At 39.6% G+C, this 24055-nt stretch overlaps 4 protein-coding genes and 1 long non-coding RNA gene across 6 annotated transcripts; 2 read left to right on the top strand and 3 right to left on the bottom strand.

The window, feature by feature from the left end:
• Window positions 1-1331: 1331 nt before the first annotated feature.
• On the top strand, window positions 1332-3798 carry LOC133739155 (laccase-11-like). Its single transcript, XM_062166888.1, has 6 exons — window positions 1332-1469; window positions 1577-1728; window positions 1832-2076; window positions 2226-2354; window positions 2478-3401; window positions 3530-3798. The coding sequence occupies exons 1-6, from the start codon at window positions 1362-1364 to the stop codon at window positions 3658-3660; spliced, it is 1689 nt and encodes a 562-aa protein (XP_062022872.1). The 5' UTR covers window positions 1332-1361; the 3' UTR covers window positions 3661-3798.
• A 1029-nt stretch (window positions 3799-4827) lies between these two features.
• Window positions 4828-7084, bottom strand: LOC133739495 (uncharacterized). Of its 2 annotated transcripts, none has more exons than XR_009860658.1 (6): window positions 6965-7084; window positions 6715-6871; window positions 6211-6293; window positions 5735-5781; window positions 5119-5185; window positions 4828-4991 (listed from the first exon to the last, which is right to left on the bottom strand). It is a non-coding gene; the product is annotated as an uncharacterized LOC133739495 (long non-coding RNA). The 2 variants fall into 2 exon arrangements; XR_009860659.1 differs by having other exon boundaries at window positions 4828-4999.
• Window positions 7085-13222: 6138 nt separating this feature from the next.
• Window positions 13223-14609, bottom strand: LOC133737326 (receptor-like protein 3). The gene is made up of 2 exons (XM_062164907.1): window positions 14010-14609; window positions 13223-13651 (listed from the first exon to the last, which is right to left on the bottom strand). Exons 1-2 carry the CDS (start codon window positions 14607-14609, stop codon window positions 13223-13225), a joined length of 1029 nt encoding a protein of 342 aa, XP_062020891.1.
• Window positions 14610-15761: 1152 nt separating this feature from the next.
• LOC133739999 (syntaxin-112-like) lies at window positions 15762-17692 on the bottom strand. Its single transcript, XM_062167827.1, has 2 exons — window positions 17549-17692; window positions 15762-17042 (listed from the first exon to the last, which is right to left on the bottom strand). The coding sequence occupies exon 2, from the start codon at window positions 17014-17016 to the stop codon at window positions 16126-16128; it is 891 nt and encodes a 296-aa protein (XP_062023811.1). The 5' UTR covers window positions 17017-17042; window positions 17549-17692; the 3' UTR covers window positions 15762-16125.
• A 3549-nt stretch (window positions 17693-21241) lies between these two features.
• Window positions 21242-23756, top strand: LOC133739060 (probable pinoresinol-lariciresinol reductase 3). The gene is made up of 5 exons (XM_062166772.1): window positions 21242-21548; window positions 21637-21771; window positions 21995-22232; window positions 22309-22512; window positions 23223-23756. Exons 1-5 carry the CDS (start codon window positions 21363-21365, stop codon window positions 23387-23389), a joined length of 930 nt encoding a protein of 309 aa, XP_062022756.1. The 5' UTR covers window positions 21242-21362; the 3' UTR covers window positions 23390-23756.
• Window positions 23757-24055: the final 299 nt, after the last annotated feature.

The raw sequence follows: 24055 nt of genomic DNA on the forward strand, positions 1-24055 counted from the left end.
TACACTGAATCCATCCGTGTGAAATGACCAGTTTTTCTAGTAGTGACGGTTAAATGAAGTTAATTAGCTGACAACATTACATGGCTGGTGAAGTCTACCTCTCGCGCGCATCAATTATACTGACCAATTTGAATCGAATCTCTCAAACTAGTCCTCCCAGATAACACTAATTGTGATCACTTAACACTTATATTTTGTTAAGTAATTTCATGCTGACTGTACATAAAAATTTAGTTTCAAACTGAAAACACTGAGATTGTGGCGGTGTGGGTGGTTGGTTCATTGGCAGTGTAGAAAGTCTCTATGATTATGGAGAAGAATTGTGTCGTCGATGCGACCTCTGATGTTGCATTTGATATATAAACTAGAATGTTGCACAGCCCCGTGTGGGATTGGGTGGTTAAGTTAGTTGTGATGTTGCCTTCTATTTTTGTAGTAGTAAAACGTATGAGAGGGCGTGCGTGTTTGCTTAATTACTCTTCTTGGCCACCACACAATGTTATCACATAACCGTCCATGCATTTTAAAGATCCTAGTAAAATGCTTAATCACCCAGTTTAGTTTCTATCCCAATAGTAATGCTTCCTGGGAACAGTGTGTTAGTAACTTAGTACCATTGTTTTTAATTTGTTAGATCCTAGCCAGCTGATCAAACAACTCCGGATTTACTTTATGTTTGATGAGGGCTTAAAAAGAGAACAAATTAAACCGTGCACCAACATTGTGCGGTGTGGCTGGAAACGCTGTAGTTAATTTCATATGATGAAGTTAATTAGTTAGTTCGACCGAGAGCTCATGTGTTTGAATTTTCATTTAAGTATACTATTCTAAGGTATAATACCTTATATTTTAAAGTATTTTTAAACGTACTAATGCGTATAATACTAACTATTTAATAGGTACTAATGTACCTTATATAGGCTTAATTAGTAACTATTTAATACTAACTTGTACTTTAAGCAAACAAGTCGCTTAAGCTGAATGGATCATATGCATGTGATCAGCAGGAAGCAGAAGCTGAATGCTTGCTAACACTTTTCCTTGGCTGTAAAGCTGAGATATGTCATGTTTAAGAGCTTCATTATACCAGTATTTCGATTTTTTATTTCAGACCAGAATACAACAAAGTAAAAGATTAAACTTCTTCATCTACTCTGTTTCGCTATCAGTATTTTGCTTCCAAGCTTTGGTATACAACCTCTGCCGTCTCTACCTAATGTTGACAACACCTCCTCTCCATCACAACAAACTGATATAGTTTATTTTATATTTTTCGCAGCCCTATAAAACCACTAGACCTTGACCAATGATATCACACCAAACATTCTTGACCTTCCATACAAGTACAATTGGCTTCAAAAATGGCAAAAACCAACAACTTCAGCTTCTGTTCCTTACTTCCCTTCTTATGTTTTGTTGGGTTCCTCTTCATTCCAGCCAAAGCTGCTGTGAAGTCATACCAATTCGACGTAAGCGCTTCATGAATGCATGAGCTTCCTCCACTTTATTTTCTTAGAGTTTAACACAACCTTACATGCTTTTTTTTTTTGCTTTTTTTTTTTCCGTTTATTTGCAGATTCAAGTGAAGAATGTGAGCAGGTTGTGCCATTCTAAGCCAATTGTTACAGTAAATGGGTTGTACCCTGGACCTGCAATTTATGCTAGAGAAGGAGATACACTTCTAGTTAATGTCACAAATCATGCACAGTATAACATGTCAATTCATTGGTAAGACATTTCAATACTAATGCAAATGGTTATTATGATAGCAGTAAGTATCTATTATCATAATTCTGTTTACAATGTACGATTTGGTGGATTAATTTTCCAGGCATGGACTAAAGCAATATCGAAATGGGTGGGCAGATGGACCTGCTTATATAACACAATGTCCGATCAAGACAGGAAACAGTTACACCTATAATATGACAATCACAGGGCAAAGAGGTACTCTATGGTGGCATGCTCACATCTTTTGGCTAAGAGCCACCGTCTATGGAGCTATCGTCATCCTGCCCAAACAAGGGACGGGCTTTCCTTTTCCTCAGCCTTACAGGGAAGCTAATCTGATCTTAGGTGAGTTTGAGTAAATTTTAACTCTCATGAGTTCAAAACGTTTTCTTGTACTATTAAGATTTTGTACTACACAGCACACACACACACACACACCCCCTAAAGTTCCCAAGTGCATAAATTAATTGGAATACTTCTTGCCAATGGTGTAGGAGAATGGTGGAATAATGATGTGGAAGAGGTTGTTAAACAAGGGAATAGACTCGGGTTGCCTCCGAATATGTCAGATGCGCATACTATTAATGGGAAGCCAGGGCCTCTCTTTCCATGTTCCGAAAAATGTGAGCCAGCTATATTTAATGTTCTCTTGCCAAACAAATGACATATTATATTTATCATAGAGTTATGTTCTCTTGTCGTAGGATTTTCAATTCTCATTAGATTTCTTGTTTTTGGTATCTCAGATACCTTTGCGTTGGAGGTTGAACAAGGGAAGACATACCTGTTACGAATCATCAATGCTGCACTCAATGACGAGCTATTCTTTGCAATAGCTGGCCACAACTTGACAGTGGTAGAGGTTGATGCAGTCTATACCAAACCATTTACATCTCAAGCAATACTAATTGCACCAGGCCAGACCACAAATGTTCTTGTTCAGGCAAACCAAGTCCCTAGTAGATATTTCATGGCTGCCCGGCCATTCATGGATGCACCTCTTTCCATAGACAATAAGACCGCCACTGCAATCCTGCAATATAAAGGCATCCCCAATTCTGTGCTGCCAGTCCTTTCCCAACTTCCAGCACTCAATGACACAGCTTTTGCGCTGAGCTACAATGGGAAGCTGAGAAGCCTAAACACAGCAAAGTACCCAGCAAATGTACCTCTTAAAGTCGATAGACAGCTTTTCTACACAATTGGTTTGGGAATCAACCAATGCACTACTTGCCTGAATGGAACACAGCTCACTGCTTCTTTGAACAACATCACATTTGTGATGCCCCAAGTTGGACTGCTTCAAGCTCATTACTTCAACACCAAGGGGGTATTTTCCACAGATTTCCCTGACCGCCCCCCAACACCTTTCAATTACACTGGTGCACCACTCACTGCCAACCTTGGGACTAAACTAGGCACTCGGTTAAGCAAGATTGCCTTTAATTCGACAGTAGAATTGGTGCTACAAGATACCAACCTTCTCACAGTGGAATCCCATCCCTTCCACCTTCATGGTTACAATTTCTTTATTGTTGGGACCGGAGTTGGGAACTTTGACCCCAAGAAAGACCCGGCTAAGTTTAATTTGGTGGATCCTCCTGAAAGAAACACAGTTGGTGTTCCTACCGGTGGTTGGGCTGCCATAAGGTTCAGGGCTGATAATCCAGGTAAAGATATAGCATCTATGCTAAATTAATATTGAAATTTTTTACACCAGTTTGTTTTGCATTAGCTTTAAAAACTAAATATTGTTCTATTTTACTAATATTTTTGAAGGGTTATTGATCATGTATAGGTGTGTGGTTCATGCACTGTCACTTGGAGCTGCATACTAGCTGGGGTTTGAAGACTGCATTTGTGGTGGAAAACGGGAAAGGGTCAGATCAATCTGTCTTGCCTCCACCGAAAGACCTTCCACCTTGTTAACTAATTCATTTCAAGAATTCATAATAACCTTCTTGGGGAACACAAATCCTCTGCTAATTGATTTGTTTGGGCCATTTTGGCTGATCATATCTTGCAACCGTTCTGCAAAATGCAGAACATTTGCATACATTCCTGAAATCTCTTGTTTGATGACCGATATATAAAAGGTGTAATTTGTTTTGATTTCTTTCTAATTTAAACCCCGTCTCTTTGGATTCATGTTCTGTTCATGTTGAGGTCTATTTCCGTTTTTTCTTTTTCTTTTACAGGGAAGCGAAGTAAAGGCTAGTTCATTGCCCTCACTCGAATTTATTAGAAAATGATGAAGTTACAAAGGCAAGTCAGACATACCCTAAACTTGCAGAGGAAGCAAAAATACAAGTACAAGCAAAGAAAAGGACTGATCAACTCTAGTAACAGAAAATTTGTATAGTTTCCCGTGTTAAATATCCCGACCCAATTCAAAGAATGTTCATGAATGATCCATTGGTTCTAGAATAATGTATTCTAGTTTCCCACAAGGAATTTATGAGGATCAAACATCTCTTGGTTCTAGAGTTTAAAGTGCATGGACCAAGATGAATGTGGAAGATTCATGAAGAAGCATTAATTGAAGGTGGTTGAATGAAGCATTAATGAAGTCATCTAGAGGGTTCCTCCTTGGTCTATATAAGGAGAGGTCATTTGCCCATTCTAATCTAATCTCATCTCATCCGATCCAATCCAATCTTATCTTCATCCAAGTAGAGAGTGAAGAGTGTCCACTCCAAGTTGAGAGTGTTGTAGTTGTTAGGTAGCAAAACAAGTGTGAGAGAGAGAGTTTCCTTCAAGTAGTATTCTTGCACTACAACAAATGTCCCCAAAGCACACTGATTTGAATTAGTCCCTATTGGGACAAAGCATACTGATAAGAGTGGCTGATGGCATTAGCCACTATGCAGCCACTAATGGGAAATCAGTCCCCTCTATTGCAGGTGCTAATGGGACTAAGCACACTGTTAAATTATCAGTGTGATGCCTTTAACCAAAGCAAAATTGCATCCAAATCAGTGCCAAAGCAACTGATCCAAATATCAGTGGCTTCGGAATTCCACTGATATCAGTGGCAAAATCATTAAACTGGAATAAAAAAATAGGTGCCAAATACTAGTATTTGGCACCTCTACATTTCATGTACTGTATACTATATTAAAAAATGCATCATACAACAAATTCACGAACTCAAAATAATTCATTACATCCAGAGACAACAAAATTTCTTCTCCACAACTGCAACCCTTCTTTGATATGGACAAACTCTTTCAAAGCAAATGGCAACGTGCTCACAGTACCTGAAGTTCTAGAAAACAAGAATTAAATTTTGCAATGTGAAGTATTATCTAGCAAGTAGCAACCTATGCATTCAATTCTGTAAGAAATTCAAACATGACATTTACAAAATAATGTGTAGAAAAATACCTCATCCATAATACCATTCGGCAAATCTTCAAGCATCATACGATGTAACCTGACCCCAGCTGCAGGCCTATGCACATTGAAACAGAAAGGCAGTTTAATAAGACACTAGCAGAGCATCCCGCGCGATGCCACGGGTTTGTTTATTTGCTGCGGTAACTCTAATCCAACCAATATTTCTTGTAAAAAAAAAATGTTACTATGGTAAAATTATGAAACTTTTCATTCAATTTGTAAAGTAAAGAACTTTCACTCTCAGATTTTAACATAGGGTCATAAGTCAGCTTGAACTTTCTTGTATATATATATATATATATATATTTCCGCATTCAAAGTATAAAATGAAATAGGAACCACAAAAAGAAAAAGAAAAAAAAATGATGTAGAAACCAAGATTACTAAATTAATGTAACTGATTGTACTGAAAATGTATACATAAGTAACTATACATATTAAAAGCAAAACTCCATGATGGTTGCCTGCAAAGTGAGACGAAAATGATTCATCCCAAATACATCAGACAAAAAAGAAGATACTGACATGCTTTAAGAGCTATAAGAGTTTCTTACAAATTACTTCTTGAAAACCCGGAACACAAATAATTAGAGGGAAACATTACCTCAGAAAAATTTAGGATAGTCTTGCTCCTGCAATAGCACTCCACTTCTGCACATTCAATATATATATATAGGATTCAATTAGTTGATCTAAAAAGAAAAAATAGAATACGAGAAATAATGTCATTTCCACTACTCAAACAAATCAAAGGCTGACTGAGACTTTCTATTCATCTTTCATAGGGTATATATAACATCAGGCATTCACAGAGCCCACAAAATGTCATTCAAAGCTAGTAAAACAAAACCCATTATCAATCTAATTGAAAAGACAAGTAACAAATATACAATAGCAAATACAACCAGCAAAGAAAATAATATAAAAACACAACCATACTGATATTTGGAGATAAAAAGATAAAAGAAAAAGGTTGATTCATAAAGCATTTGCAAAAGATCAAGTACCAAGTCTATCATCCACCAGTTCCTGTTCGTTACCTTGCATCATGAGATCAAGAAGAAAAAATGCAAACTTTACCTGTGAAAGGAGCAGTCAACCCATCCAAGCCTTTCATTTGGCACAACACCTCAGACCATCTTTAACAATCCCAGCAGCTCCATCTTCCCAGCAACCCACATAATTATGTAAATTCATAGATCAAGAAGAAAAAAGGAAAACAATTTAGGTGAACATGTTTGAATATAATTGCTGATAAAAAAAGAGACCTTCAATATACCAACTAGCTAGACCATCAATGATGAATGGACTACTACAATCGTATATTTCTAATATATTTATGTGTTCAATACTTCAACTAGAGTTGAGATTCTCCAGTATAATCATTAGAGACAAAACAGGTAGCTGATCTTGACATGTCAAATAGAGAATGCATGTATTTGCATGTGTACACCGAATCATGAACAAGCCATAAATATGATAAAAATCATTAATGAATGCAATCAATTAAAGGAGATGTAAGGCTAAGCATAACTTCAAGTAAACGTCAAAAGGGTGTGTAGTGTAATAGAAGACTAAGCATACCAGGGGAGATGTAAGGCTGGCGGCCATTACCGGAGCTCGAAATTCTAAGCACAAAGCGAGCAACATGAAGATCTGATCTCGTGTGAGGTATTAAAAGCAGTTCCGGTGTCAGCTTCAACCGAGTCTTCGCAGTGGAGACTCAGCAGGAGAGAGAGATCTGAAAGAGGTTTGTGAAAGGCTGGGTTAGAAGAATCAAAAGCCAGAACAAAAACCCAGAAACAGAATCAGATTCTAAGAAGAAGACACATACCCATAAGCCTCTCTTCTTTTTGGTGGCTAAAAAAAGGGTGCTAATGGGGAAGTTTGTTGTAGTGTTGAAGTTGTGTATCTCTTGTACCCACCTTATCATAGTGGAAGTTCTTGTTGTTGCTGCCCCGTGGACGTAGGCACCTTGCCGAACCACATTATATCCGGTGTTGCCTTTCCTTTACCCCTTTATTTCTTTGCATATTATCCTTTTGTGGTTGGAGTTATTATTTCCATTCTATTAATTTTCCCAACAGTGGTATCAGTAGGGCTGGGCACGGGCCGGGTTCAACAATAATTTTGCTAGGCCCGGAACCGGCCCGTTTTTTACGGTTCGGGCCCAAAGCCCGTTTTGCACTCAACAAGGACCGGCCCGTTTTATTTCGGGCCGGGCTTCCAGGTTTACGGGCCCAAACAACCTTGAAAAAAAAACGAAGAGGGATCGACATCAGCTGCATTTTCTGGCTGCCACGATCTTTTCCTTGCCTCTACACCTCACTCTTTCCCCGATGTTGATCTCGTCGTCCAAGAAGCAAAGCAAAACGCCTCCAAATCCTCCAGTCAAAGCAAGATAAGGACTAAGGAGATTTAGCTGCTAATCACCACAAGTCCTAAATCAAAACCAGAAATCTGAGATCTGGGATTCTTCCAACTTAACAACATGTTAATAAATTCAAATCAATTTCTGATTTACTTTTACTTACATACCGTGCAAGTGAAGTGGGGAGGGAGGGAGGGAGGGAGGGAGAGAGAGAGGGAGAGAGAGAGAGAGAGAGAGAGAGAGAGAGAGAGAGAGAGAGAGAGAGAGAGAGAGAGAGAGAGAGAGAGAGAGAGAGAGAGAGAGAGAGAGAGAGAGAGAGAGAGAGAGAGAGAGAGAGAGAAGTCTGGGCGCACTCGGCTATGGTGGATAAGGCAGAGGAGACTTGGACCGCAGACTGAAGAGGAGGAGAGGAAGAAAGAAGGGGGCAGCCTTGTTTAGATCGGGAAGAATTCAAGATTGAAGACTAGTCAATTAGGTTTGGGTATTTGATTGAAGAGTGTAATTCAGTGTGTCTGATACCATGATAAGGATTTTGAGCCTTATCTTAGACCAATGATAAATGGACATCTGTCTCCTTTTTAATCAAAAACGGGCCTAACGGGTTTTTTGAACTTTGAAAGTTAAGGCCCGGCCCGAACCGTTTGTTTGAAAGTTAAGGCCCGGGCCAGAACCGTTTTGATGGAAAAAAAAATGGGTCCGGACCGTACGGGTCGGGCTTTGACAGGCCGGTCCGGGTTTGCGGGTTTTCGGGCTTAAATGCCCAGCCCTAGGTATCAGAGCCCTTGGTTTGTGAGGCGTTAGAATGGAAGGTTCAAGGAGTACCATGATCTGACTCAACCACTCAAATTGGATTACATGGAAGCCGAGAATGGAGGATATTCTCTATTGCAAAGATTTGCATGAGCCAATCGAATGAGAGGAGGCCAAGCCGGAAGGGACTGCGGATGCAAATTGGACGAAGATGAATCGCAAAGCCATCGGTCATATCCGCGAATGGGTGGATGATAGTGTATTCCACCATAATTCCAATGAAACCAACGCACATGAAATGTGGTTGAAGTTGGAGTCCATGTTTGAGAAGAAAACAGCGGCCAAGAAAGCATTTCTAATCAAGGAGCTCGTAAACATGAAGTACAAAGATGGTGTTAGAGTGACCGAGCACCTCAACAACTTCCAAAGTACAATCAATCAATTGGCCACGATGGACATGAAGATTGATGATGAGTTGCAAGCCTTGTTGCTATTAGGATCGTTGCCGGACAATTGGGAGACCTTTGTTGTAACCGTAAGTAATTCCGCTCCAAATGGTGTATTGTCTATGGATAATGTTAAAAGTAACATGTTGAATGAAGAAACTAGAAGGAAATCTTCAAGCTCTAACAATAGCCAAGTCTTTGTGGCGGAGAATAGAGGAAGGAGCAAAAGCAGAGGTCCCAAAGGCCATGGAAGGAGTGTGAGCAGATCGAGGACAAGATTCAACGGAAAGTGCCATCATTGTGGTATTTTTGGCCACATGAAGAAGAATTGAAACAAGTTGAAGAAGGATCCAAAGGAGGGTCGAGATGGCAATACTCATCAACCCAAGGATGACACGAAAAACACTGCAGCTTCTGTGTCTCATGATGAGTGTGAGTTCCTTTGTCTTGAAGGTGAATGTCTATATGTTGATGATTGTCCCGGTGTTGCATGGGTTGTTGATTCCGGAGCCTCCTTCCATGCCACTCCACATTTGAAGTACTTCACTACATACAAAGGTGGTGACTTTGGGATTGTGAAGATGGGCAACGATGGCTACTCCAAGATTTCAGGAATTGGAGATATTTGTTTTGAGACCGATTTGGGCAACAAGCTTATGTTGAAAGATGTTAGACATGTTCCGGGTCTACGTCTTAATCTCATGTCAACCGGTGTGCTTGACCGACAAGAGTTTCATCATCATGGAGGTGATCAAAAGTGGAGGCTTACCAAGGGATCGTTGGTGGTTGCTAGAGGGAAGATGTGTTGCACCCTCTACAAGACATATGGCAAGATATGCAAAGGAAAGATGAATGTTGTAGACGATTCTTCTCCAAGTCTATGACACAAGCGGCTAGGCCACATGAGTGAGAAGGGATTGCAAGTTTTGGCAAAAAAGTCTCTAATTCCCTTTGCCAAAGGTACCTCACTTGACCCTTGTGATTATTGTTTATTTGGTAAGCAACATAAAGTTAGTTTCACAAGAACATTTACAAGGAAAGAAAACGTATTAGACCTAGTACACTCAGATGTATGTGGCCCCATGGAAGTTGAATCACTAGGTCATAATAAATATTTTGTCACTTATATTGATGATGCTTCATGAAAGGTTTGGGTTTATTTGTTGAAATCAAAAGACCAGGTGTTCCAAACCTTTAAGGAGTTCCATGCCATGGTGGAGAGGGAGACAGGAAGAACCCTCAAATGTCTCCATAGTGACAATTGCGGAGAGTACACTTCGAACGAGTTCAGAAATTATTGTTCGAAGCATGGCATCAAACACAAGAAGACAAATCTTGGCACCCCACAGCATAATGGTGTAGCAGAGAGGATGAATCGCACCATTCTAGAAAAAGTGATAAGCATGCTGAAGACGGCCAACCTGGCAAAGGAGTTTTGGGGCGAAGCAGTGACAACCGCATGTTACCTTATCAACCGAACACCATGTGTACCGTTGGGCTTGGAGACTCCAGAAGGCGTGTGGACCGGTAAAAGTGCTTCATATTCCCACTTGAGGGTGTTTGGGTGCAAAGCATTTGCACATGTACCAAAGGAGCAAAGATCAAAGCTAGATGACAAGGCCATGCCATGCATCTTTCTTGGGTATGGCAATGAAGAGATGGGCTACCGGTTGTGGAATCCAAAGACCAAGAAGTTATTCAGAAGCAGAGATGTGGTGTTCCATGAAGGTCAAACCATTGCGGATTTTAACAAAAATGAAGTAGAACATGTAGACCACCTCACCTATGATTCATCACCGCTTCAACAAGAACCTAGTGACAAGGCTCAAGATATGGTAAATGAAAATGTTCCTGACATGGCAGAAGTAGAAGCAGCAGAACCTGCAGATAATGATCAGGAGGATCATGATCAGGGGAGCCTAATCAGGGGGAGCAGCTAGAAAATGCCCAAGTACCGGTTCGAAGATCCAACAGAGTGCCAAAGCCAAGTATCAAGTATCCTTCTTCACAGTATATTTTGGTGACCAGTGATGGAGATGATCCATATTCCAGATACATTCTATTGACCAATGATGGGGAGCCTGAATGCTTTGAGAAGGCAAAGACTCATGCAGACAGTGATAAGTGGATGTTGGCGTTGAAGTCTGAAATGGAGTCCTTATTGAAGAATGGCACCTATGAGTTGGTGGAGCTTCCTAAAGGTAGAAAATCACTCAAAAATAAATGGGTGTTTAAGTTGAAGAGAGACGAGAATGAACAGCTGACAAAGTTCAAGGCTCGCTTGGTTGTGAAAGGTTTTGGGCAAAAGGAAGGAGTAGATTTTGATGAGATCTTCTCACTAGTTGTCAAGATGACTTCTATCAGAGTTATTTTGGGCATGGCTACTAGCATGGATCTTGAGATAGAACAGTTAGACGTGAAAACGGCATTTCTTCATGGTGATTTAGAAGAAGAAATATACATGGAGCAACCAAAAGGTTTCGAGGTTGAGGGAAAAGAGCACATGGTTTGCAAATTGAAGAAAAGTTTATACGGGCTTAAGCAAGCGCGAAGGCAATGGTACAAGAAGTTTGACTCATTCATGGTGGGTCATGGGTACAAGAGAACTGATGCAGATCCATGTGTTTATATCCAGCGGTTTACTTGAGGTAATTTCATAATTTTGTTGCTCTATGTTGATGATATGTTGATAGTGGGCCAAGATGTTTCTATGATTCGCAAGTTGAAAGCAGATTTATCAAAGTCATTTGATATGAAAGACTTAGGGCCAGCTAAGCAGATTTTGGGCATGGAGATTGCTCGTGACAGGAAGGCGAAGAAATTATGGCTGTCACAGGAGAGGTATGTTGAACGGGTGATTGAAAGGTTCAACATGAAAGAAGCTAAGCCAGTAAGCTCACCTCTAGGAAATCATTTCAAGTTAAGCAGAAGATTATGCCCAAATACACAAGTGGAGAAAGACAAGATGGCAGGTATCCCTTATTCATCAGCTGTTGGTAGTCTTATGTATGCCATGGAATGCACCCGCCCTGATATTGCACATGCAGTTGGTGTTGTTAGTAGATATCTTTCTAATCCTGGCAGAGAGCATTGGGAAGCTGTCAAATGGATACTCAAATATTTGAGGGGCACCTCAAAGTTGTGTTTGTGCTTTGGTGGATCAGGACCAGTCTTGGAAGGTTTCACAGATGCAGATTTGGCAGGAGGCCTTGATAATAGAAAGTCCACTTCTGGATACTTATTTACATTTTCTGGGGGAGCTGTGTCATGGCAATCCAATTTACAGAAGTGTGTTGCCTTATCCACCACAGAATCTCAGTATATAGCAGCAAATGAAGCTGGCAAGGAAATGATATGGCTGCAAAGGTTCGTTCAAGAGTTGGGTGTGAAGCAAGAAAATTATGTGGTACATTGTGATAGTCAGAGTGCTATTCACTTGAGCAAAAATTCAGTGTATCACTCTCGCACTAAGCACATTGATCACCGTTATCATTGGATTCGAGATGCAGTGTCAAAGAAGTTTTTCCAATTGAGGAAAATTCACACCAACAAAAATATTTCAGATATGTTGACTAAAGCTGTTCCACAGCAGAAGTTGGAGTATTGCGGCAAGTCCGCTGGGATGGACTTCAAGTAGAAGTCTCACTTCGCATTTCCCCGGATTGGTCTGGAGGGGGAGATTGTTAAATATCCAGACCAAATTCAAAGAATGTTCATGAATGATCCATTGGTTCTAGAATAATGTATTCTAGTTTCCCACAAGGAATTTATGAGGGTCAAACATCTCTTGGTTCTAGAGTTTGAAGTGCATGGACCAAGATGAATGTGGAAGATTCATGAAGAAGCATTAATTGAAGGTGGTTGAATGAAGCATTAATGAAGTCATCTAGAGGGTTCCTCCTTGGTCTATATAAGGAGAGGTCATTTGCCCATATTAATCTAATCTCATCTCATCCGATCCAATCCAATCTCATCTTCATCCAAGTAGAGAGTGAAGAGTTTCCACTCCAAGTTGAGAGTGTTGTAGTTGTTAGGTAGCAAAACAAGTGTGAGAGAGAGAGTTTCCTTCAAGTAGTATTCTTGAAGTTGTGTATCTCTTGTACCCACCTTATCATAGTGGAAGTTCTTGTTGTTGCTTCCCCGTGGACGTAGGCACCTTGCCGAACCACGTTATATCCGGTGTTCCCTTTCCTTTACCCCTTTATTTCTTTGCATATTATCCTTTTGTGGTTGGAGTTATTATTTCCTTTTGTGGTTGGAGTTATTATTTTCATTCTATTAATTTTCCCAACATCCCGACCATAGAGTGGGGCACCAATAAAACTAGGGGGTGAAATCCATCATATAAAAAAGCCTGTTTCTATATATCTTGCTTTTTAAAGCTAGATGATGCAGTCACAACCATTATAAAAATATAGCTTCAATCTCCTCTGCATCCTCATGCGCACCATTATCATCACATAGCGCCTATCTTGTACTTTATCAAAGAATTTGAAGTATGCATATCTCCACGACTTCTTAAGCACTAAAGAACCACAAACTCCCCAGAATCCGAAAATGAACCCAAGACCGACAGAAACATAAAACCATGGAACTTGATGATGTTCATTCTCCACGTCTTCGGTTTTCTTATCATCTTCATCAGTACCAATCTCTCAGGGGCACTCATTGGAAGTGGAGCACCACAAAGTTTTGGATTCCCTTCAAATGCAGAGATATCAAAGCCTTGGAGCTGAGTACTTTTTGGTATCAGTCCTTGGAGATTGTTGTGTGAGACATTGAAAGATGCTAAGAAAGTCAGGCTTGTTATTGACGTGGGTATTTCACCAGATAATTGATTCATGGAAAGATCCAATCGCTCCAAGTTTATGAGGTTAGATATTTGGTTTGGAATGTCTCCAGAGAAGTTGTTAAAACTAGGATCCAAGCTCCTAAGAAACTGCAATTGGCTGATCTGAGTAGGTATATTCCCATGAATGCTATTATTCTTGATGCATATATATATGTAGGAAAGAGAGACAAATAGTTGTACTCTAAAGCTTCTTCACCTTGGGGCTGGAAGATGATAGGCAAATCGAGATATGTAGAATCTAATCGAGCCGCAGATTGTTCAGATACCATAATTGGTAGTCTGCAAAGTTCCTTTGGAAACTCACCTGAAAAAAGGTTGCCTTGCAAGTCTAGAAAAGTTAGCCTTGGAAGAGTCCCCAACCAACTAGGAATTGGCCCTGTGATTATAGATTCAAGACCCGTAGCTTCTTGAGCTTAGATAACCATAGAGGTAGTTCACCAGTGAGTTCATAATAACTTACACTCAGGACTTGAAGATTTTGAAATCCATTAAACTCAACCATTTCACCATCAGCTGGAATTTCCTCACCAAGAAAATTATATGAAAAGAAAAGTGCTACAAAGCTTTCGCAACGCATCAATATCTTCATCGCCCCTGTGACATTGGTCAGTCTAGTTCCACCAAGAGAGAGGAAGGACAAGGATTTCAATGAAAGAATCTCAGGCTGTATTTGGCCCTCTATATCGTTAAAGCTCAGTCGAATTGCTCTCAAGGACTTGCATGAGTAAAGGCTTACTGGGAAGATACAAGTGAAGTAATTCCTTTGTAGATCAATTTTACTAAGATGAACAAATTTGGAGAAGTTAAACATGGAGATCACTCCTTCAAAGTTATTAAATCGTAAATTCAACTCAATTAGATTTGTACAATTCAACAAATATTGGGGAAGAGAACCTGCTAGGTTGTTGGTATGAAGGATCATAAATTTTAAACTGGAGGGCGTCCCAGTATTACTAGGAATGTTGCCACTCGGTTGGTTAGAGTTGAGGTCAAGGATTATGAGGTTTGTGAGGTTGACAATTCTCTCATCAACTACTCCATAAAGCGAATTGTGAGCCATTGAAATTTCTTGAAGTGCTGTTGCATTATAAATATCGTTTGAAAGTAGTCCTGAGAGGTTATTGTTACCAGCATGAAAGACTTGGGAGTTTGGAACACTTCCCCAGTCCACGAGAGATACTGCCACTGAACTTATTGAAGGAAAAATCCAATAGCCTAATAGAAGGAGAAGAATGAAGACAAATATAGAGGATGGGATCGAACCATTAAAGGTATTGTTGCTGACATTAAAACTAATCAAATTCCATGTTTGTTGAAAGAAAGCAAATGGAATTTCACCTTAGTGATTGCTGGACAAATCCACCACACGAATTCTACTGGATGGTGGAGAAAATATTGGCAACACTCCAGAGAGGAGGTTCTAACTCAGATCAAGGATTTACAGACAATTGAAGGCTGAGATGAATTGAGTTTGATCAAGTGAACCATAAAATGAATTGTGGGAGAGATTGAGGTGGGTGAGATGTGTGAGATTGCCAAGTGATGAGGGAAAAATTGTACCTCCTTTGAGACCTTTGGAAGTTAAGTGCAAATGGGTGACCAGACCATGTTGATCACAAGTGACCCTCCCAATAGCAACAGTTGATGGAAGTCCAATTCAAGGGAGAAAAAGACAGAGTGAGGGCAAAAGACAAGAGAGAGTTGCGTTCGGTTTGGTTGCATGCATGAACATTCGTAGAGATGATGCAAGAGAATAAGAGTATGAAAAAGAATCCATGAGTCATTTTGGTGATCTACGAGCTTAGGTTAATACATTCAGGTAGCTCACCTTCCTTCTGGGCTCCATATAGGCACAAGAAGCAACACTCTCAGTACCCGAACTCGATCATTTTGAGTTTCTATGACTCTTAAGCTTATCATTAAATTCCTGACTGTGATATCACAAGACTCTACTGATGGTTGGTGATACTAGTCTAGTTTGCTGGCTTAGAATGTTAATGTCACATCGAATTCTAAATACTTTTCCTGATCAATTGAATTCTAAATATTCAACAAGCTATTGTATCTGAGTGCCTCCAAACTTAGAGCCTTCCTCTCCTAAACATGAGAACCCCTCGCTCCTACCATCGTATTATCCTCTAGACTGCCTATATCCATGACAAGGCCAAAACAAGCATTCTTTGACATCCCAAAGATCACCTCTTAGGATATTTATGTATGTAATATGAAAAGAAACAAACTATCAGCTGTACCGAATGAACCAACCAATAGTTCTAGTAAGCTCTAATAACAGAGTAGCAATATAATTCATATCGGAATAAAAGACATCCATAACAAGCATTCAGATCCACGCATCTGTTCACAATGATCCAAACATATTGCTCTGCCTAATAAAGTCATCACAGCATTGCATTTGATAATGAAATGCAAACAAAACAATGATAAATTGAATAGCCATCAACCAGTATACTCCACCCTATTCACATACCAAAACTCCGCTAGAGCACCCTTTCATCTGCTAGTCCACCCTATTCACATACCAAAACTCCGCTAGAGCACCCTTCCATCTGCAACTTTCAAGAAGCTATGATGGAAATAAAGCACACCAATAACACCAATAGCACAAAAGCCATAATCCAACAAACCCACTTTCCTCTTTTCTTTTTCAACTGCTTGGCATGAAGAAGTTCCTTGTTTCCGCCACTAATGTAAATCCCAGCATCAGCCACATTCTTTTCGATATCATTAATCTGTTCACCTTGTGCTTCAACCAACACCGCCATGTCCAGGAAAACTTGATGCAGTTCTGTCAAGCTTCTCTTTAAGTCCTTCAAGGCCTCATCTCTTTCCTGATTCTCCATCACCAGCTCTGTTTTCCCTTCAAAAACTTTGACCTCCCCACTTCTCAAAATCTTCTCAATCACTTCTTCAGTTGCTTCCTCTCCGGTGGCATTATAGTACCTTCTCTTGAGACCGTCTTTGTGCTCCTTAACAATCTGTTCTCTCAATGCCAGAAAATCATTCATCATATCTCTCAGCTTGATTCTCAGTCCACCAGTCACAGAAATCCTCATTCGATCAACAGGACTTCCTTCCTTGTACCCAGCCACCTCTCGGTTAGCAATATTAGACTGATCAAGCGATTCCAATCTTGCTTTAATGTTCTTAGCTTTCCTCAGAATACTAACCATGTCAGCATTGATTCGGTCTCTCAGCCCCCTGAGAACTTTAGCACTGTGAGTGGACTTGGTTTCTTCATTCAGGTCCTGAAGATCAAGAAGCAGGTTCGTAATCTCTTCCATGTCAGCCTTGATTGCCGTCACTTCTTCAAAAAATTTCGCAAGATTCTGTTCTTCAGCAGGCTCAAGTTCCCCCATTTCCAAGTCAGGTTCTGCTTCAATGTCTTTCATGGCCTGTTTCTTAAGATCAACGTAACTGAGGAACGACTTGGTCATTAGATCATTCATCTTTCACCCAATTATCGAATACCCACCTGAAACAAATCTTCAATTCCTTAAAATCCAAGTTAAAACAAGAAACGAAATCTCTCCAACTGTCTGGTTCCTCAAAACTCTTGGCTAACAGACCATTAATTTGCTTGAATTTCCTAAAACTGTCACAATTTCATTTTCGAAACCTTTAAATATGTAAACTACATAAAATTTCAGAGACCCAACACATGATATCTATCCTGAAATACATCTTCAATTCTTAAAACCCATAATAAAACAATCAACCCATAATCGTCTAATTTCCTTGAATTCCCTAAAATTTTCAAAAATTCATTTCAGATATGCATAAATAATTTCAGTGACCGACATTGATAATCTTCAATAAACAAGTAAAAACCAAGGAACTGCGTTCCAGGATAACATGTTCTAAATAAAAGGATCTGGCACATGATACACAGAGATAAGCTACACAAGTATGTTCGCATCACAACTAGAGCAATGAAGAGGAAAATTCGATTTCAAAAGCAAATAGTAAGAAAAAAAAAACCTTGAAGAAATTGGAAGGCCAAGTGCTAGTCTCTTCTTCTCTGTGTGAAGATTGAGGAGCGAAGAGAAATCAGAAGGGTTTTGGTTTTGGTTTTTGGGTGTGGAGGAGGGTTTTGAAGGCTTTTTTGACCTGCTCTACTTTAGTTGAGCCTTTAAAATTTTCAAAATTCAAATGAAAAGGTGTTTCCGCTTCGGAGGAGAGCCGTTACAAAATAACGTTGATGTCAGCGTTTGACTGTACAACGTCGTCGTTATGGTTGATCCGCTTTCGCTTTCGAGTTTCGACAGCGTTATAAGTGGTAAACAACGTTAATGTCAATTTTTTTGATAAACTAACGTCGTATTTATGTTTTTCAGTTATTTTCTTTTTCTTTTTAGCAAATTATAGAAAAGTCATTAACAATTGATCATTTTGATACTATATATCCATAAAATTTCAAATCATTATTACAAGGACAAATTTTTGCATATAAGGACAAGTTGTTATGTTGTAGTCATGTGTCAGTAACACATTTACAATTGTAATATGTAAATATGGATAACTAAATATTAATTAATTTCTTTAGTTCAAACACTTTTTTGTTCAATTGAAGAGAGTGAAACCACATCAGACCCACAAAAAAAAAAGTGAGAGAAACCACATCAGACAATCGTCCAATTCTACTACTGCTTGAAGATCAAGACAATATTAAAAGTTAGCTACTACTACTTCGAGATGGAAATGGGATGAAGGTTAGCTCTGCTATTGCTTTTGAGAATGAATCAGAGAAAACACAATGAGAACAAACAATGCTCCAGACAAGAAGGGACCAAGAAAGTTAAAGTCTTGGCCTCTCCTTGCAGCCCTAAAATGTGTACATGTTGAGACTAATTACAACCACAGTGGTGAGTATCACAGACTCCAAAATAACCTTTCTTGTTTCCAATTCAACAAATATGTCAGCAATCAGCACTAACTGGAATTGAGTCCATGCCACACAGTAACAATCCTATACTCAACTGCTCACATAGACAATTACTTCAAATCTCTACTAAAGTATTCCTATCTTGGACTTCAATTATCAAATTAACCATTTCTATGGACTTCAATTATCAAATTAACCATTTCTATTCGAAAATTACAGTAACATACAAAGATTACGAGCACTAACTCGTAACAAATAAAGATTACTCCTTTCTGCACTTCACGATTTGATCATGTCATTCTCGAATTGAAAATTGATGTGCGGCAGCTTGATGTTGAAATTGAAGTCGTGATTCTAAATCTCGGTGTTGTCATCGTCGACGTGGCAGAATGGGACCAGACCAAGAAAGAACCCTAGGAAGAAGAAAAGAAAGCACCTAAAGAACACTCTCAGCCACTGATGGCCATTACGCAGAGCCCGCTGCAACATAGCACCCATCGATGAATCTTCAGATAGAGTTTGCGAATGTTATAGACGCCGATACAAGCAGCGATTGAACTAAAAATAGAGACCCGCCGATACGCAGGAAAGTAAAGTATTTCCTTTCCCAACACCCACTTTCCGGGAAACAAACATGGCCTAAGATGATACGGGTTAACTAAAATTGAGGGAGAGAGAATAAGGTAGGGAGAGGGACAAATACTCTTGTTTTGGGGTTAGTCTACCCTACAGTGGCATCACGGTAATTTAAAAAAAATTGTTTTAATTCATAACTGCTCATGAAAGGTCAGACATTAAGCCCGCTCCATTCCCCATTTCCCCTTGGGCTTGGACTCCATGTCCTTATTTGTATGAAACTCAAAAGTTGAGTTTTTTGTTTTCCCAACTTTTTATATGAGTAGTGCTAGAGACATCAAATATTTATACCAAATTGATATACTGAATGATTTGACAAGTGCCAACTCATTAGCTCTATTTGGAAGGAATTGCTAACATGGATTTTCTCTCTACTAATTTTTTTATTAAAACATTCTTTTAAAAAGAAAAGAAAGAAAATCCAAACCTTTTGCAATGCATGGCCGTCATCCTCATCAAAAGGAGATGATCACCTACCATCGACCTTGCAGATATGGTTGGGGTGGTGATCTTTTGAAAAACTTTTTTTTTTCTTTGTACAAAAAATTAACACATGACAAAGCATCTCAATGAACTGCAATAATCTTCAATTGTTGGCAAGATTAAAGAGTAGCTACTAGTCAAGTATATGAGAGTCCAAGATTGATTCTTTAATTCAATCCTTCAAAGTTCAAATGTCAGAAGAATAAATTGTGAAAAGAGAGGGAGTATGCACGTATGAGAGGGAGAAAGGAACTTTTGGTAAGTTTGGGTGGCTTTTGGTAAGTCTGAGAACGAAACCAGAGTTTTAGTACTATTTCATGGCTCTGGTCTGAAACAGCAAAGAAATGAGTGCCATGCTCAACTGCTCCTTGGCAGCAAAGAAAATATTTAGGTTTATTCTTATCATTTTTTTTTAAGGTATAAAAAATTATATTAATTCCATATCATCACTTTCTTAGTAGGAAGATTGGTGACATGGGAAATGCCGCATCATTTGATATAACTTTTTGGTATTTCAAGCATTTTTGTTTGTTTGGTGCTACGTATTATGTATATTTTTATGAATTACATTCAATTTATTCCCTTAAACTTTGGGCCTAAAATCAATATGGTCCTTAAACTTCTTTTTTTAATCAGATTGGTCTTTGTACTCTCAAACAACATCACTCGAGTCCAAATTTTGAATCTGGATTCAAAAATGACGTCACTTGCTGAATTGGAGTGGACATGGGGGCCCACACTTCAGCTTTTTAAACACTAAAAGAGGGCAACATGGACATTTCTAATTTAATATAATTCTATTTTTTTCCCCATATTCTCTCTCTCTCTCTCTCTCTCTCTCTCTCTCTCTCTCTCTCTCTCTCTCTCTCTCTCTCTCTCTCTCTCTCTCTCTCTCTCTCTCTCTCTCTCTCTCTCTCTTGTATTGTCCCTCTTTTTCTACCTCCTCCACTGGCTTCGGATGCTCGACGAACTCTGGATGCTGCTACTGCTGCTTCTTGGCAAGCACGTCGCTTGCTGAATTGGATTGGACATGGGAGCCCATACTTCAGCTTTTTAAACACTTAAAGGAGGGCAGAATGGACATTTCTAATTTAATATAATATCTATTTTCCCCCCATACTCTCTCTCTCTCTCTTGTATTGTCCCTCTTCTTCTCCCTCCTCTGTTGGTTTCGGCTGCTCGACGACTTCTGGATGCTGCTGCTGCTGCTTCTTGGCAAGCTCGGAGGCCTCGTAGTAAGCCTCAACAACGACGGCGAGAGAGAGATGAGAGAATGACAGTTGTTGTAGTTCATTAATTAGATAGAAGACAAAATTATCATTGTGCTTTAAATCGAGTTAACATGAATAAAAACATGTTGTTGGGGTAAATGAATTAATTTAAGTCAATTTTGATGCTTTTTGGGTCAAGGATCCAAAAAATTATGCATGATTTAATTTGTAGAGAGAAAATCATAACGAGATTGCACGGGGGTAGAGCGCTGGTGGAAGACCCATCCCACAAGTGCCCCACGTGTAGGTCAATACAATTTGGGTCCAAAATCAATTTGGGTCTTCTTTTGATTCAAATTTGAGCCCAGATTAAGGTCTCATCGAAAATGACTCCAGATTTTTCCGACCCATTGTAGCGTGATCTTTCTGATTTTGGACCGAAATTTGGGTTCCCCACTGCTGATGCTCTAAAACTGTTCTTTAGCCGCGTACTAGAGTTTGTTTCGGATCTGGTTCTAATCCGTACCGTCTGATCAACGGAGTGGGAGATTTTGGGTTTATAGGTCGGGTGAAACCAGAAATGGAGAAGAAGAAGAGCAGAGTACTGATAATCGGAGCAACAGGAAATCTGGGTCACCATTTAGCCAATGCCAGCCTCCATTTCTCTCACCCCACTTTCGCTCTCGTCCGACCCGACACCTTCTCCGACCCCCACAAGTCCCAAAACCTTCGAGCCCTCTCCGATGCCGGCGTAACACTCCTCCAAGTCGTACCCTTGTTTCCATTTGTGGCTCTTAACCATGTTCGAATAGTTTAAGTCATTTATCAACTCAGTTTGTTTGTCACTGTTTCAGGGTTCGCTGGAAGATGAAGAGAGCCTTGTTGAAGCAGTGAAGCAAGTTGATGTTGTGATTTGTGCTGTTCAGGCCAAACAGGTGCTCCATCAGAAGCATCTTATCCAAGTTATCAAAAATGCTGGCTCCATCAAGGTTTCGATACTTATAGCCTTCTTTTTTACCCGCTTAAAATTATGATCAAAGTTGGGAAATTTGAGCAGAATTACTCTTTAACAACTGCTAAATATTTAGAACTTCAAACAATGACTGAAACTCTTCAATGAATGTCAATAAGGGTTGGGTTTAAAATTTCACATTTTATTACTTTAATGTGAAATTTATGTGTTTTTGTGGACCAATTGATGCTGGGATGCAGAGATTCATTCCATCAGAATTCGGGTTGGACCCAGATAAGACGCAAATTTCAGGGATGGACTACAACTTCTATTCAAACAAAGCCGAGATTAGGCGTCTTGTGGAAGCTCAAGGCATTCCCTACACTTTTGTTTCCTGCAATTTCTATACGAGCTATTTGCTTCCTTCACTTGTGCAGCCGGGCCTCAAAGTGCCTCCGAGGGACAAAGTCACAATTTTCGGGGATGGAAATACTAAAGGTCCTTAAGATTGGATTTGGTTTTTGACTTGTGTGTTTTGCTGCTCTGCTTACAGTTGTTATTTCTTAATTTGCAGGCGTTTTTGTCAAGGAAATTGATGTAGCTGCCTTCACTATCAGGACATTAGACGATCCACGAACCTTGAACAAAGTGTTGTATTTTAGACCACCCGGAAATGTGTACTCGCTGAATGAACTAGTTGAGCTTTGGGAGAGTAAGATTGGGAAGAAGCTCGAGAAGGTGTTTGTATCAGAAGAAGAGCTCCTTAAGAAGATTAAAGGTACTTCTTCTAGTTCATACTATTTGGGTATTTCACAATGATTGGTTACTTGATCTCATAACGATTAAGATATAATTCCTGCTGAGGGTAGGGACTACAAAAACGGAAGAGAGAAAATGGTTGAGATTCATATATTCACCACTGATCTTTTACAAATCTAGCTTAGGACGTGCTATTTCTTTTATCATTTAGTAAAAGTTTGAATGCCTGCATGAACCCCAGGAAAGATTAGCAGCACATCCTCCTAGGCCTTGCAATATTCTCCCAACATAGTTCCCAAATTGTCTGCGGATCTTACAACATTAACTATGTTCCTGTTGGGATTAGAGGTGCAAATTGAGATTCTAATGTGAGTTGCACAACAGAACGGTATACAATAGAAAAAATAGATAGATGAGGTCCTGAGAAAGGAAATTGTTGGCACATTTATTGCGTGGATTAACAAGTTCAGACCTACACTAATGCGATATGGGTGTTATTCAGGACAGAATTAAAAGCTTAAGAAAGTGAGAAAAAAAAGTTTGAACTCAGACAAAATTTTGTAGTTGCACAGAACATTTTCTCATTGATTTCATTAAACAAACATGTGCAAGTATAGTCCAATATGTTCTTGATTACGAATCTGTGCCATGAATCATGGTTTACACTTAATATGAGTTCTTCAATTTCTTAACTACTGTACCAATAAAATGTTACTTTTTTCATCGCAGAGACTTCATATCCTGACAACATGGCCCTGATTTTCATATATTCTGCTTTCATAAAGGGCGATCAAACTTACTTTGATATCGAGTCAGCTGATAGTGCCGATGCGACAAAACTGTATCCAGAGCTGAATTATACTACAATCAGTCAATATTTAGACACTCTATTGTGAGTGTCTCACACATTATAAAAAATGCAACCCTTGAGTGACCCTAGTCTTACATAGTAATTTAGGCCTCCTAAGATTTTCACTGTTTGATGAAGTATAGAAACAAGTTCAGTTTACGGGTGTGTGCATGGAGTGTTCGACCTAAGCAAGATGTTCAATCTATTGAACCTCTATTTGAGTAGTACCATCTATTCTCAAGGCCTTCTAGCGTGGAACTGCCTTTCGCCTTAAGCTTTTGAATGTTTAACAGATGGTGCTCAGCATCACAATGTGATATTTCAATTACTTGTGCAAGTAGTAATCGAGTTTGTATTAGAGATATTCTCGGATATATTCGTAGATATCCAATCATTGTATGATTACCTTTCCATGTACAACTTTGATTATCAATTCTCTCTCAATTTCAGTTTTCCTAAAACACGTTATCAGCACGAAGCCCTAACCCTAAAACCCTAAAATCGTAACCTTCAAACCCTAGCAACCACCGTCGCACATATCAAAGCCCTCGATCCCAGGAGCCCAGAACCGGCCACTGGAAGTCCCTGAACCGTTGGGTTAGCCTCACTTCAGCCCTGCACGCCTGCTCCCACGCACCTCTACGCGCAACCCCCACAAGCAAGCCTCGCTTACTGTCGACAGATCTTGCCTACCCCTGCGCGCAGCCCCCGC

This window comes from Rosa rugosa, chromosome 3 (genome assembly GCF_958449725.1).
Source record: "Rosa rugosa chromosome 3, drRosRugo1.1, whole genome shotgun sequence".
Lineage (NCBI taxonomy): Eukaryota > Viridiplantae > Streptophyta > Magnoliopsida > Rosales > Rosaceae > Rosa > Rosa rugosa.